The sequence below is a fragment of the Bos indicus x Bos taurus genome, chromosome 3, assembly GCF_003369695.1.
Source record: "Bos indicus x Bos taurus breed Angus x Brahman F1 hybrid chromosome 3, Bos_hybrid_MaternalHap_v2.0, whole genome shotgun sequence".
Classification (NCBI taxonomy): Eukaryota; Metazoa; Chordata; class Mammalia; order Artiodactyla; family Bovidae; genus Bos; species Bos indicus x Bos taurus.
This window is the reverse complement of record NC_040078.1, coordinates 21457629-21473793: the sequence shown is the minus strand read 5'-3', so window position 1 is coordinate 21473793 and position 16165 is coordinate 21457629. Positions and strand designations below refer to the sequence as shown.

The 16165-nt window shown below is 41.0% G+C and overlaps 1 protein-coding gene across 2 annotated transcripts in view; it reads right to left on the bottom strand.

The window, feature by feature from the left end:
- Window positions 1–5761: 5761 nt before the first annotated feature.
- RNF115 (ring finger protein 115) overlaps window positions 5762–16165 on the bottom strand; it is a 66719-nt gene continuing 56315 nt past the window's right edge. For both annotated transcript variants that reach the window (XM_027535262.1, XM_027535272.1), the window contains 5 exons: window positions 12753–12803; window positions 11506–11578; window positions 10488–10581; window positions 7748–7863; window positions 5762–7061 (listed from right to left, as the gene is read on the bottom strand). In XM_027535262.1, the coding sequence (XP_027391063.1) occupies window positions 6930–7061; window positions 7748–7863; window positions 10488–10581; window positions 11506–11578; window positions 12753–12803 (466 nt within the window). In that variant the 3' untranslated portion in view covers window positions 5762–6929. The remainder of the gene's footprint in view (window positions 7062–7747; window positions 7864–10487; window positions 10582–11505; window positions 11579–12752; window positions 12804–16165) is intronic.

Below are 16165 nucleotides of genomic sequence, written 5' to 3'. Positions count from 1 at the left end.
GTAGGCCATTTAGTACAAACGTAAAGGCCTCAAGTCTAATGACTAAGATTTGAAATTGCAACTTTCTTCTACTTGCTTTGATAATGAGTGAAAGCTGAATCGTCTCTCCTAGTAAGGCTGACTCCTAGTAAGGCTCCAGTTTCCTGAGTCTGTAAACCTTCAGGCTGTAAAGGAATGAACACCTGAAAAGTCTGGGTTATGGAGACTTCTGCTTTGGGCACTGTATCAAACTGTGTTTGGATCCATAATCATGTGGCCCACTTCTTTATAATAAATCTCTATATACATGTACACACAACCTTATGGTTCAGCTTCTCTCAGTTCAGTTCAGTTCAGTCGCTCAGTCTTGTCTGACTCTTTGCAACCCCATGAATCGCACCACGCCAGGCCTCCCTGTCCATCACCAATTCCCGGAGTTCACTCAGACTCACATCCATCAAGTCAGTGATGCCATCCAGCCATCTCATCCTCTGTCGTCCCCTTCTCCTCCTGCCCCCAATCCCTCCCAGCATCAGAGTCTTTTCCAATGAGTCAACTCTTCACACGAGGTGGCCAAAGTACTGGAGTTTCAGCTTTAGCATCATTCCTTCCAATGAACACCCAGGACTGGTCTCCTTTAGGGTGGACTGGTTGGATCTCCTTGCAGTCCAAGGGACTCTCAAGAGTCTTCTCCAACACCACAGTTCAAAAGCATCAATTCTTCAGCACTCAGCCTTCTTCACAGTCCAACTCTCACATCCATACACGACCACTGGAAAAACCATAGCCTTGACTAGACGAACCCTTGTTAGCAAAGTAATGTCTCTGTTTTTGAACATGCTATCTAGGTTGGTCATAACTTTCCTTCCAAGGAGTAAGCGTCTTTTAATTTCATGGCTGCAGTCACCATCTGCAGTGATTTTGGAGCCCAGAAAAATAAAGTCTGACACTGTTTCCACTGTTTCCCCATCTATTTCCCATGAAGTGATGGGACCAGATGCCATGATCTTCGTTTTCTGAATATTGAGCTTTAAGCCAACTTTTTCACTCTCCTCTTTCACTTTCTTTTTTTTTTTTTTTTGTCATGCAAAATTTATCATCTTTATTCCAATGCACACACTCAAAAATCTATTTAAGTGACAGTATTAAATGGATTTTCACTTTCACTTTCATCAAGAGGCTTTTGAGTTCCTCTTCACTTTCTGCCATAAGGGTGGTGTCATCTGCATATCTGAGGTTATTGGTATTTCTCAAGGCAATCTTGATTCCAGCTTGTGCTTCTTCTAGCCCAGCGTTTCTCATGATGTACTCTGCATAAAAGTTAAATAAGCAGGGTGACACTATACAGCCTTGACGTACTCCTTTTCCTATCTGGAACCAGTCTGTTGTTCCATGTCCAGTTCTAACTGTTGCTTCCTGACCTGCATACAGATTTCTCAAGAGGCAGATCAGGTGGTCTGGTATTCCCATCTCTTTCAGAATTTTCTACAGTTTATTGTGATCCACACAGTCAAAGGTTTTGGCATAGTCAATAAACCAGAAATAGATGTTTTTCTGGAACTCTCTTGCTTCTTCCATGATCCAGTGGATGTTGGCAATTTGATCTCTGGTTCCTCTGCCTTTTCTAAAACCAGCTTGAACATCAGGAAGTTTGCGGTTCATGTTATTGCTGAAGCCTGGCTTGGAGAATTGTGAGCATTACTTTACTAGCATAACCCTAAAACACTCCTTACCTAAATTAACCTGGAAGTCTGAGATATTTCCTATTCTTTGAAGAAACACTACAGATTCATTAAGTAGGAGGGGTCTTGGAAACAGCAAAAAGATTTATCTCCTTTATCTAAAAGAATTTTTAAAAAGTGAAGGAAATTTCAGATAGGTTAAGATTGATGCTCTCTGCTATTCTTATATTGAAAAGTTAAATCCTTATCCAGCACTTTGTTTGCATACCTTTGTAAAGCCACTCAAGAGTCTTTCTGGTTGTCTAGTTTAGATTAGTTCAATCGCTCAGTCATGTCTGACTCTTTATGATCCCATGCACTGCAGCATGCCAGGCTCCCCTGTCCATCACCAACTCCTGGAGCTTGCCCAAACTCATGTCCATCGAGTTGGTGGTGCCATCCAACCATCTCATCCTCTGTCGTCCCCTTCTCCTCCTGCCTTCAATTTTTCCCAGAATCAGGTCTTTTCCAATGAGTCAGTTCTTTGCATCAGGTGGCCAAAGTATTGCAGCTTCAGCATCAGCCCTTCCAATGAATATTCAGGACTGATTTCCTTGAGGACTAATTGGATCTCCTTGCAGTCCAAGGGACTCTCAAGAGTCTTCTCCAACACAACAGTTCAAAAGCATCAATTCTTCACTCAGCTTTCTTTATAGTCCAACTCTCACATCCATACATGACTACTGGAAAAACCATAGCTCTGACAAGACAGATCTTTGTTGACAAAGTAATGTCTCTGCTTTTTAATATGCAGTCTAGGTTGGTGATAGCTTTTCTTCCAAGGAGCAAGCAACTTTTAATTTCATGGCTGCAGTCACCATCTGCAGAGATTTTGGAGCCTAAGAAAATAAAGTCTCTCACTGTTTCCATTGTTTCCCCATCTATTTGCCACGAAGTGATGGGACTGGATATCATGATCTTAGTTTTCTGAATACTGAGTTTTAAGCCACCTTTTTCACTCTCCTCTTTCACTTTCATCAAAAGGCTCTTTAGTTCTTCTTAAATTTCTGCCATAAGGGTGGTGTCATCTGCATATCTGAGGCTACTGATATTTCTCCCAGCAATCTTGATTCCAGCTTGTGCTTCATCCAGCCCAGAGTTTCTCATGATGCACTCTGCATAGAAGTTAAATAAGCAGGGTGACAATATACAGCCTTGAAGTATTCCTTTGCCGATTTGGAACCAGTCTGTTGTGCCATGTCTGGTTCTAACTGTTGCTTCTTTACTTGCATACAGATTTCTTAGGAGGCAGGTAAGGTGGTCTGTTATTCCCATCTCTTGAAGAATTTTCTACAGTTTGTTGTGATCCACACTGTCAAAGGCTTTGGCATTGTCAATAAAACAGAAGTAGATGTTTTTCTGGAAATCTCTTGCTTTTTCTGTGATCCAAATGATGTTGGCAACTTGATCTCTGGCTCCTCTGCCTTTTCTAAATCCAGCTTGAACACCTGGAAGTTCATGGTTCACGTACTGTTGAAGTCTGGCTTGGAGAATTTTGAGCATTACTTTGCTAACGTGTGAGGTGAGTGCAATTTGCGGTACTTTGAATATTTGATTGTGCAGTAGTTTGAACATTCTTTGGCATTGCCTTTCTTTGGGATTGGAATGAAAACTGACCTTTTCCAGTCCTGTGGCCACTGCTGAGTTTTCCAAACCTGCTGCCATAATGAGTGCAGCACCTTAACAGCATCATCATTTAACTGGCATCATTTTAGTTCTCTAGTTGTAAGTAAAAATACACCTTCCTGTCCTGGCATCAGTTCACTTCAGTTCAGTCACTCAGTTGTGTCCAACTCTTTGCGACCCCATGAACCACAGCATGCCAGGCCTCCCTGTCCATCACCAACTCCCGGAGTCCACCCAAACCCATGTCCACTGTGTCAGTGATGCCATCCAACCATCTCATCCTCTGTCATCCCCTTCTCCTTTTGCCCTCAATCTTTCCCAGCACCAGGGTCTTTTCAAATGAGTCAGCTCTCCGCATCAGGTGGCCAAAGTACTAGAGTTTCAGCTTCAACATCAGTCCCTCCAATGAACACCCAGGACTGATCTCCTTTAGGATGGACTGGTTGGATCTCCTTGCAGTCCAAGGGACTCTCAAGAGTCTTCTCCAACACCACAGTTCAAAAGCATCAATTCTTCTGTGCTCAGCTTTCTTCACAGTCCAACTCTCACATCCATACATGACTACTGGAAAAACCATAGCCTTGACTAGATGGACCTTTGTTGGCAAAGTAATGTCTCTGCTTTTGAATATGCTGTCAAGGTTGGTCATAACTTTCTTTCCAAGGAGCAAGCATCTTTTAATTTCATGGCTGCAATCACCATCTAACAGTGATTCTGGAGCCCAGAAAAATAAAGTCAGCCACTGTTTCCACTGTTTCCCCATCTATTCCCCTTGAAGTGATGGGACTGAATGCCATGATCTTAGTTTTCTGATTGTTGAGCTTTAAGCCAACTTTTTCACTCTTCTTTCACTTTCATCAAGAGGTTTTTTAGTTCCTCTTCACTTTCTGCCGTAAGAGTGGTGTCATCTGCATATCTGAGGTTATTGATATTTCTCCACGATCCTGATTCCAGCTTGTGCTTCATCCAGCCCAGAGTTTCTCATGATGCACTCTGCATAGAAGTTAAATAAGCAGGGTGACACTATACAGCCTTGACGTACTCCTTTTCCTATTTGGAACCAGTCTGTTTTTCCATGTCCAGTTCTAACTGTTGCTTCTTGACCCGCATACAGATTTCTCAAGAGGCAGCTCAGGTGGTCTGGTATTCCCATCTCTTTCAGAATTTTCCACAGTTTATTGTGATCCACACAGTCAAAGGCTTTGGCATAGTCAATAAAACAGAAATAGATGTTTTTTTGGAACTTTCTTGCTTTTTCAGTGATCTAGTGGATGTTGGCAATTTGATCTCTGGTTCCTCTGCCTTTTCTAAATCCAGCTTGAACACCTGGAAGTTCACGGTTCACGTATTGCTGAAGCCTGGCTTGGAGAATTTTGAGCATTACTTTACTAGCGTGTGAGATGAGTGCAATTGTGTGGTAGTTTGAGCATTCTTTGCCATTACCTTTCTTTGGGATTGGAATGAAAACCGACCTTTTTCAGTCCTGTGGCCACTGCTGAGTTTTCCAAATTTGCTGGCATATTGAGTGCAGCACTTTCACAGCATCATCTTTTAGGGTTTGAAATAGCTCAACTGGAATTCCATCACCTCCACTAGCTTTTTTCGTAGTGATGCTTTCTAAGGCCCACCTGACTTCACATTCCAGGATGTCCAGCTCTAGGTGAATGTGAGTAATCACACCTTTGTGATTATCTGGGTCGTGAACATCTTTTTTGTACAGTTCTGTGTATTCTTGCCACCTCTTCTTAATGTCTTCTGCTTCTGTTAGGTCCCTACCATTTCTGTCCTGGCATATCCAGATAATAACAAAACTTCCAGGCTAACATCATTTTTTGAGACAGCTGATACTGTCAATATTGTTTTACTTGAAAACCATAACATATTCCAACTTCAGTTGAGCCCATCTCAATGGCCGTTCACAATATACCTCTTATGTCCCCTCAGACTCATCATCTCTCCCCATTCAAAGCCAATGTATATCTCTGGGTTACATTTCAATAACCACAGTAAACAGTTCACATTCTCCAAAAACACTCTCTCTACAGAGGTATAACATAAGAAGCTTATGAGAAAACATCTCATTCTCTCTGGGGCAAACCTGAATCATATCTTATGGTCACAACTTTTAGAGGCAAGCTATTAATTCAGCATTAAATTCTCCCACTTTCTCTCTTCCCTCCCCTATTCCTCTATCCTCTACTAAATTACAAAGATATCTCTAACCCCACCCCTCATGCCCAAAACCAGTGTGTGACAGACTCCTAGCCAAGAAAGAGACTCACCAAAGACTCATCTTCTTGTTTTGATCATTCCAACCATTAAGGGCTGATTAGACCACACCAATGGTGCCCCTCTTGTCCCCATTTTTGGTGCACCAACTGTGGTTACATGTTCCCATCATTTATTTTTAAGACTTTGAAGTTCCAACAACATTCTTAAGCTTCTCCGTTTATTCAAACACTTAAATGCACCAAAGAGCATCTGCATGTACATGGGACACAGGCTGAAAAAAGAAGGCCTATCTCTCCTAGGCCAAGCTGTTTCAGCATCATCACAAAAATCAATACGACTCCAAGTATAGCCAGAACGAAGCAAACAAAAAGGTTTCAGAGATGATAAATGAACTTTAAAAATTAAAATGAAACAACATAAAGTCTCAATTCCTGAAGACCAATGAATTATAAAAAAAACATGAATCAGCTGTAAAAGCAGTAATAAAATAATCCTATTTCTGTGAAGGAAATTACTTTAAGGTCCCCAGGATAAACAATGAGCTGAGACTCACTAAAAAACCTTAGAACCAGAGATTTCAAACATCTCTCTTTTGTGCCTTTATCCTGCCCAACTTATTCCCAAAAAGGAACCAGAATCAGATTCCTACCAACATAAGACTCTTAAGATATGTCATTTGTCATGTTGGTTTCTGCAGAAGCTGCATCTTACGAAGTAGTCTTTAAAAATAAAAATGAGAAAACCAAAGAGTACAATCAGAGGCCTTCCCACTGTAACTTTGTTTTGATTTGCTCTCTAAAGATTTAAGAAAAAAAAAATCATTAGTCTCAGATTCCTGATTTAATATGACCTCACTCCATGGCTAACGTGGCCAAGAGTAGATGTTTCTGTACAATTAAAACAGAAGCACTTTATCAGCAGGACTTTACGGCTCTGGTTCCACTGTATTTACTATAAAGTACACTAACGATGGTGGAGGTTGAAGAAAGAGGTGAAAACAACTGTCACAAGGTAACATAACAGACAGCATGACCCTAGGTAGACTTTAAGGAACCAATTCTATTCTGGCAGGGGAAACCCACATAATTAACCAATTCTATTCTGGCAAGGGAAACCCACATAATTAAGTTTCACACTTACAAAATTTTATCACTCTGAATTCAGGAATAAGAGGCATTTGGTTCTAGATATAATTCCATCTGTAGACACTAACTTTAAATTTAGAGAAGAAAAACACTCAGTGAATTAATATTATAAGTTGGGGTTTCTTAAGTGATTCCTAAATCCACCTACTATTTTTTTTGCATTGATACAATTAATAGCTGTGATAGGAGGTCTACCATAGCCCTGGCTCAGACGTGGTCTTTAGTTTCAGAAAGTCCATCGGTCATGTAGCTGGCTGTCACTGCTAAATCTGTTGCTTGCAGAAGCCCCGGATCTCTGTGTTTGCTGAGTAGAGTCCTCACCATTTAAGCTCTTCCTACATACAGGACATGCGTCATGCTGAAACAGAAAGATATAAGTCCACGTGAACATGCCTGACCTGAGAAGCTGGAAGAACTAACTAAACACTTAAGAAACCCTGACAGTTAGCAGGTAGATAAACAAAAAGGGCATGCATTCTCACAGAGTACCCGCTGGGCTTCAAGTGTAACCCCAGGACATCTCCCAAATAGAACTTTTAACAGAACTGACAAAGAATTCAAGGCAGCAACTTAACAATAGCTAACACATACTATCAAACAGAACTAACTAGAAACAATGACCTGAGATGGTCTAGAGAAGGGGTCAGCAAACTTGCTCTGTTAAAGAAAAAATAGTAAATATTTCAGACTCTGCAGGCCATACCGCCAATGTTTCAACTACTTAACTCTGCTAAGGGAGCAAAAAAGTAGCCATAGACCATCTGTAAACAAATGAGCATAGCTGTGTTCCAATGGAACTTCATTTACAAAAATAGGTGCCAGTCCACAGAGACCTATAGGCTGTAGTTTGCTAACCCCTGGTCAGAGAAGTTCTGAACAGATTAATAATCTAAAACACAGTAATGTTGCTACTAGGAGTTAGCCAGAAACTAAAATCTGATTTGCTTGGCTCTCCACTAACTGTTAATTATGCCCTTACTGATCCCCCCCCAAGACATGACTGCCACAGGGGCCCCATCACAGATGAGAGCTGTCTGTACTTACGAGTTCTAACCACGGCACAATACAACTGCTGTGAAAGTAGTGGTTGCAGGGTAACTGCCGGACTTCCTCCTCAACTGTGTAATCCTCTTTGCATACTGGACACTCTAAGCCCTTATCTGTTAGAGGAGGAAATGCCTTTTAAAATAAGCAAAAAGAAGGAAAAAAAACCTAGCCTAATGTCTTTACCAACCAAAAGGATACAAAGAAAAAACAAAGTGCATCTAGGGTGGAGGCAGAGAAGCAGCAGAATTTTACTTCAAAAGGGGGACAGAGGTGGTAACAGCCAAGGATATGAAAAGGACTGATGAATGGGCCCGTTCCAATAAGGTCCAGACAGCAACTCTACGAGGTCTATTTTTCAACATAAAGAGTTGGAAGAACTGGGGCTTAGATTATCTGTTAAGTAAAACAGGAAAAACATCTTCTCAAATGTGTGAAAGCCTCCTGGCAGTTTCTACTTAGGAAACACTGGCAATCTGTCCACCACGACCAAAGGACTCATCTTGACAATCTTAGCAGTTCTCATTCAGTGCGTCAAGCCACTTTCACTCTACTACTTTCGACATTACACATCCTATTTCATCATGGTTACCCTAAAGCCTTTTTAACAAGTTGTTTATTAAAAGCTGTACCAAGAGGTGCTGCTACAGAACTGCAAGGCCCAAGGGTAAATCAGGCTCCAAGTCCAGAGACCGGAAACCTTCTTCTGAGAGATAATGGCTACAAACTGAACTAGGATTACCAAGCTGCAAATTCCAAGTTTCCCAAGTTTGGCTAATAACACCAGCTAGTCTATCTCTCTGGAGAAGGCAATGGCATCCCACTCCAGTACTCTTGTCTGGAAAATCCCATGGACGGAGGAGCCTGGTAGGCTGCAGTCCATGGGGTCGCGAAGAGTCGGACACGACCGAGCAACTTCACTTTCACTTTTCACTTTCATGCATTGGAGAAAGAAATGGCAACCCACTCCAGTGTTCTTGCCTGGAGAATCCCAGGGACGGGGGAGCCTGGTGGGCTGCCGTCTATGGGGTCACACAGGGTCGGACACGACTGCCGCGACTTAGCAGCAGCAGCAGCAGCAGTCTCTCTCTCCAGCAGCCGGGGTATGTATGCTACATGCTCCACAGTATTCACAGCATTTGGAGTAAAATACCACTTAAAAGATTCACTCCCTCCTCTCTACTCCCACAATGTTTGCCCTAATTTCAGCGTTTACTTCTCATGCCTGCTGCTGCTGCTGCTAAGACGTTCCAGTCGTGTCTGACTCTGTGCAATCCCATAAGACGGCAGCCCACCAGGCTCCCCCGTCCATGGAATTCTCCAGGCAAGAACACTAGAGTGGATCGACCCCATGGACTGCAGCCCACCAGGCTCCCCCAGCCATGGAATTCTCTAGGCAAGAACACTAGAATGGGTTGCCATTTCCTTCTCATGCCTAGTTTACTGCAATAGCCTCTTAGGTAACAACCCTGACTCCAGGCCTGCCAAATATATCCTATACTTTGCTACCAGTTGGTTTTCCCTAATACCAGCTCCACAGCAATCCCCAGCTCATCTTTTCTTGGATTCTCATTTGGGATCCCCAAAAGCAACAGATTCAAAATTAAAAACATCACATCACCTCCTTATCCAAACCAGGGCCTGCTCATAATTCTTCCATTCCCTGATGATGTCAGCACCACCTCTGTAGTTACAGAGTTGCAAAACTTTAGAATCATCTTTCCCCCTTTCCCCTCCTTATCTTATGCAATGATGAAAGCCTTTCTTCAAAAATTATCTGAGTCTACCCTTTCCTTTGTAGCACTGCTATTACCTGAACCCCATCAGAATGCTGCAATAGCCCATTAAGAATATTTCTGCTCCTTCCCTCTTCCAATCTATTTTAGATACTATCCTCCAAACTAATCTTCCCTAAAGATCACTCAGCTTCCCTCATTCCTCCAGTTAGGGACCTACAGAATTTACCTACTACCTAAAACATCCAGCCCTAACTCCTCTGCCAGTTTCAGGGTCCTCTGCAATAAGGTCCTATCCAGTCATACCTATCCAATTATACCTCCGATTCAAACATACCTCCCATCACTCCACAAATTAGATTCTATTTCAGATCTAATGAGGTTACACTCCTTATACCTAATGCAGACTCCACGTTCATACTGACATTCTTCATTGGTTCATACTTTGCCATAAACAGAATAATGTCTCTAAGATGGCCCATCCTGTCTTTTAAAATCTTCTGACTCTCTAAAGTAGAATTCATGGGGAAAGAAACTCCAAGTCCAAACTAATGTCCCTCAATACTAATTTTTTTTCATGCTTATAAATAAAATAATATCTATGTCTAATGTACCTAAATATAGGGTAGATGTGAAACAAATTCCTAGCCTCCTATTTTTTCTCTTCCTTTTCCCCTAGATGATCATTTGCTCAAGTACTTTTTATAATAATGTCTAATCATTTGGTGAGTTTTGCTTCCTCTAGTAAGTTCTTCAAGAAATCAAGTTTTATATACCTTTGCATTTCTTTATTTCCTGCATAGCAGCTAGAGAAATAGCATGGTAATTGCTCAGGAATTACCTGGTGACTAACCCTAATGAAGGGATAGGTACCTTTTATATCTGGCACACAGGTAGGAACTTTAGGAGTCCTACAGTTTCATGGAAGATTTTTAATATAGTACATGGATCAGATTCTGAACAGAGATAATAAAACGACAACACACATATGAAAATGAACCTACCAACTTGTTCCTGAGTTACTGTCACTGTTGGAAGAGATGTGATCTTTTCCTTGTCAGCTGGGGGAGGCCCTGTATTTTCCAGTTGTCCTAAAAGCTACAAAAAAAAAAAAAAGGCAAAGAAGAAGTGGCAGACATCGAACTATCCCTAGGAGGGTGCTGTTCCATCTGAGAACAGTGCAGACATGAGAAATGTTAGTTGCTTTTGCTTCCACAAGGCTCTGAGAGGCTTGCATTTGCCCTTTCCTGCTGCCAGAATAATTGCTTTACAATTTCAGAGTGACATTAGTATAAGCCTACAGACAGATCCATCATTGCAAGGCTCACCTCTGGGCATAAAGCAACTTTGGAGGCAGCAAAAGGGTTGTGATGTCACAAATAAAACTACACCTTAACAGAAAGTGATACTTAACCAGTTCAAAAACTTCATTTTGCTGAAAGAAAGAAAAAGATGAGAGTATGGAAAGTAGCATAAGGTAAGCCAAGAAATAGGTAAATTACTGCCTACAAGAAGACCTGGATATAAATGACATGCCTTCTAGTCTCAGCAATCCACAAGGGAAATGAAAAACCAATTAAATTAAAATAAACATAAACAAGTGGAAGCAATTATACATGGCATGGGAATACCTTTTTCTCTGCTTCCTTCCCCTACTTTGCTCCATCTAGCAGAAATCCCTGCTTCAACCTGTGAGGAGACCTTTCTTTTTTGTGAAGTACTTGTCAATAGAATCCTCATAGGAATGAACAAGAGGCCAAAACAGAAAATACTGTTTGTTACAGAAGTTTTTTCCTTTGGAGTTGAAGCTATCTTCTAGAAAGTCCCTAGGACCAAGAAAGTACATGGATGCTGAGCTAAATCCATAAACCATTTATCTCTTTAGTAAAACAGAAACCCACAAGCTCAAAATATTAAGGAAAGCAGAGTGACTGCCATTTCAGAAAGTAGCAGAAGGAAAGCAGGAAGCCTGTGGAACCATGAGACACACTGAACAGACACCCTCAAAAGGCAGCTCCTCACCTGGGTTACAATGGCATCAAGCCCTGTCTGACCCCAGGCATAGTCCCCAGGGTTGGAGTGCAGCATCCCGCTCCTATACATGAGATGAGACAGACAGCATTAGATGGAGTGACCAGGCTCCGCCCTACACCACAGAAAAAGTTGGCAGAGGAATCCTGCTCTCTCTCAGAGCTGGCAAGTCACTAGTTCTCTAGAACTAAGCGGCAAAGAATTTCTCAGTGATTTCAAGGTCAAACAGATTATCCAGAGGCAGTCTCTCATTCTCTAGGAATTTCTGCTTAACTGTATGGAACATAAAATGTGAAGCTACCTAAAATACCACCTGACAAACCAGAGCAAAAAGAGTGACTCATTGCCTGTTGGTTATAAGTTTGTCTCCTCTGTGCCCATTTAAATTAAACATAGATGGAGCTGCTTTTTAAGGAGATTTTTCCCTTCCTGAGTGGTCAAAATTGACAGCAAAGTTCCCTCATTCTAAGGGGCAGCCTATGGCCTTACACAATGAGCAGCTTTCAAGTAGAGAAGCAGCCATAGCAGTGTCTCTCAATCACAACTTAGAGCAGTTACAAAAGGGATTTGGCAGCACCTCTTTCTGGAGCTGTTGGTGTACCACCCTGCATGACAGATATCCAGACTCCGGCTGGAACATGCTTAAAGAAACTAGAGGCTGGAAAACAGGGTAACTGTGTGGAAGGACCAAGGTCCCTCTGAGCAAAGAAGCCTTCTGGGGTAGAGTAAGAAATGGCAAATAATTGTCCAGACAAGAAGACATTACATCTTTAACCTGTACAGTAAGTGACTGTCACTCTGTTACTGAATTTAAGCCTTTTGTTTCTTCTGAAAAAACCTTCTTACTTTGAGAAAAGGAAGTGAAGCAATGTTTTCAATTTCAGAAATTCTTAAGGAATAAAGTCTTCCCATATAATCTCCAAGAGAAGCTCACAAATCAGACACCAACCTTCGTAGGGACCACCTCACTCCCTACCTCAGCACGACCCTCAGACCTGAGCATGAATGGAATCAGACACCCTGCAGGACCAGGATGGCCCTCATCAGCCTGAATTATACAAAAATAAGTTCTGATTAAGTTTGGGCTCAGCAGACAACAGCAGTCTTTAACAGCCTGCCAATCACACCTATACACTCACCTGTGGAGCTCCTTTTGTCTCTCATTATGGCACAGATACTACAGTACTAGAAATTATGCTACTCCAGGAGAGTGAGACAGAAGGCAATTAGTTACTTACCAAGAAAATGGGGATCCAGGAATGAATCCTGCAATGATCTGTTGTAGTACTCTGTTGAAGAAAAAAAATTAGGTAAGACAACAGACTAATGAAAGTACTCTATAGATATCCATGGCTATCTCATCACCAACCCCTTCCCCGTAACGCAATGGCTTTTCACTGTATACAATAGCAAATCAGTCTGCTATCTGGTAGACTGTTACTTTGATATTATGGCTGTCTTCCTGAGCTATGCTGCCTTATATAATAATAGATTTTTATGAATTAAGCAGGAAAGGACTCTGACTGTATGGTTAGTGTTCAAACTATGATTCCTGGATCCTTGGAAGCAACATGAGAGGCTTAAAGAGATGCTAGGCCAGTGGGATTCTGGACCCACCTCCCTGCAACAAGAGTAGTTCCATTTTTATGTGTTATATACATTGTGCAAAATACTATTTAAAGGTACAGCATCCCACCCACCCCTTTATTTGGCTGTGCTGGGTTGTCTTTGCTGCTCGGGCTGTTTTCTAGTTGTGATGCTGTCTAGAGGTTTTTCATTCTTGTGGCTTCTCTTATTGCACAGCACAGGCTCTAGGACATGTGGGGTTCAGCAGTTGCAGCTCCAGGGCTCTAGAGCACAGGCTCAATAGCTGTGACATACAGGCTTGTTCCTCCATGGCATGAGGGATCTTCCCAAACCAGGGATTGAACCCATATCTCCTGCACCGGCAGGCAGATTCTTTACCACTGAGCCACCAGAGAAGCCCTAAAGAGCCCTTTTAAAAAAAATTCCATGATAGCTAACTAAGACACTCACAAGTTATTTTATACTCCTCTTTTGGGTATAGGTTGGACTTACTGACTTTTCTTTTTTTTGATGTACAACTGACATATAACATTGTATTTTTTTTTCAGGTACAACATGATTTGATGTTTGTATATATCGCAAATGATCATAATAAAACTAGTTCACATTCATTACCATACATAGTTATAAAATTTTACTTTCTTATGATCTACTCTCTCAGCAACTTTCAAATATACAATACAGTATTAAAATAACACTGTAATATAATTAACAGTAATGAACTATAATCTATCTCATTGTGAGTTTCATTTACATTTCCCTGATAATACAGTCATTGTGCTATACATTATATCCCCAATATTTATTTTATAGCTGGAAATTTGTATCTTTTGACCCCCTTCACTGATTTTACTTATCCCCCAACCCCTGCCTATGGCAACCCACCAATCTGTTCTCTTTTATCTATGAACCTGGATACTGAATTCTCTTTTTTTTTTTAAGATTCCACATAAAAGATTATATAGAATTTGTCTTTCTCTCTCTGATTTATTTCACTAAGCATGTCCTCAGGGTCCATTCATGTTGTTGCAAATGGCAAGATGTCAGTCTATTTTAGAGCTGAATAACATTCCTTTGTATATGTGTACCACCATTTCTTTATCCATTCGTCCATCAGTGGACCCTTAGGTTGTTTCTATGTCTTGGCTATGGTAAACAATGCTGCAACGATCATGGGATGCATGTATCTATTCAAATTTGTGCTTCTGTTTTTTTCAGATGAATATCCAGAAGAGGAATTGCTGGATCACGGGGTCGCAAAGAGTCGGACATGACTGAGTGACTGATCTGATCTGAAGGTAGTTCTATTTTTTTTTTTTTTTTTGAGGAACCTCCATATTGTTTTCCACATTGGCTATACCAATTTACATTCCCAATAATACTGTAGAAGGGGCTCATTCCCTTTTCTTGACACCCTCATCAACACTTGTTATTTCTTATCTTTTTGATTATAGCCATTCTAACGGGTGTGAGGTGATAGCTCACTGTGGCTTTGATTTGTATTTCTCTGATGATTAGTGATGGCGGAGCATCTTTTCACATGCCTGTTGGCCACCTATATGTCTTCTTCAGAAAAATGTCTATTCAAGTCCTCTGCATGTTTTTTAATTCAATGTTTGTTTTTATTGTTGTTGAGTTGCATGAGTTCTTTGTATTATTTTGGATATTAGTCTCCTGTTGGATATATCATTTGCAAATACTTTCTCCAGTTCAGTTGCTTTCCTTTTCATTCTGTTGATTTAGCCATGCAGAAGCTTTTCATAGTCTGAGGTAGTTCCACCTGTTTATTTTTGTTTTTGTTGCCTCTGCTTTTGGAGTCATCCAAAAAAATCATCACCAAGACTGATGTCAAGGAGTTTCCTGCCTGTTTTCTTATAGGCATTTTACAGTTTCAGGTCATATGTACCAGTCTTTAATTCATTTTGAGTTAATTTTTGTATGGTATAAGACACTGATCCAATTTCATTCTTTTCCTTGTGGCTATCCAGTTTTCCCAACACCACTTATTAAACAGACTGTTCTTTCTCCACTGTATATTCTTGGCTCCTCTGTCATAAACTAATAGACCATATATGCATAGATTTATTTCTGGCCCTCTGTTACCTTGATTTAGATGTCTATTTTCATGCCAATACCATACTGTGACTTACTTCTTTTTTTTATTATTAAAAATTAAATTTATTTCATTACCAAAGTTAAGGGAGTCAAATAAGACACAAAGACTTAAACAGATTCTTGCAAAAGATTCTTGTCTTATCCAACCCCCTGTTCCTGCTCCCGGGAAGGAATCACTTTCTGTGGTTGCTTCTGGCATTCTTAAATATTCATATTCCTAAGTACTATCATGATTCATTTGTCTCTTTATCAATCAGTTGTAGTCATTCACTTATTGATTTATTGATTTCCTCTTAGAACAGATGAGCATTTAGCTCTATGAGCTGATTACTCCAATCTCATCCTGTCCTCCAGCTACTCTGCTTTCCTATTCCAGACAGAGTCTGGTCAGTGATTCTGGCTATATCAGTAACAGTTGTGACTTACTTCTTAACAATAGAATACGGTAGGATAACTGTGACTTCCGAAAGTGGAAGTGAAGTCGCTCAGTCGTGTCCAACTCTGTGACCCCATGGACTATAGCCTACCAGGCTCCTCCATCCATGCGATTTTCCAGGCAAGAATACTGGAGTGAGGTGCCATTTCCTTTACCAAGGATAGGTCATAAAAGGCATTGTGGCTTCTTCCTCACACCCTCTCATGGATTACTTTCTCTGGGAAAGTGCCATATCAAGCAATCCTATGGAAATGCCCACGTGATAAAGAACTAAGGCTTCCTGGCAATACTTAGAACAAACTTGCCAAAATCTGAGTAATCCCCAATTGATTCTTCAGATAACTACAGCAATGGCCAATGAACTGACTGTAAGTTCATGAGATCCTGGGCCAGAACCACCCAGCTAAGCTGCTTTCAAATTCCTGACCCACTGAACCTATGAGATAATAAATGTTTGTTGTTTAAGCCTCTAAGCTCTGGGGTAATTGTTATACAGCAATAGATACCTAATAC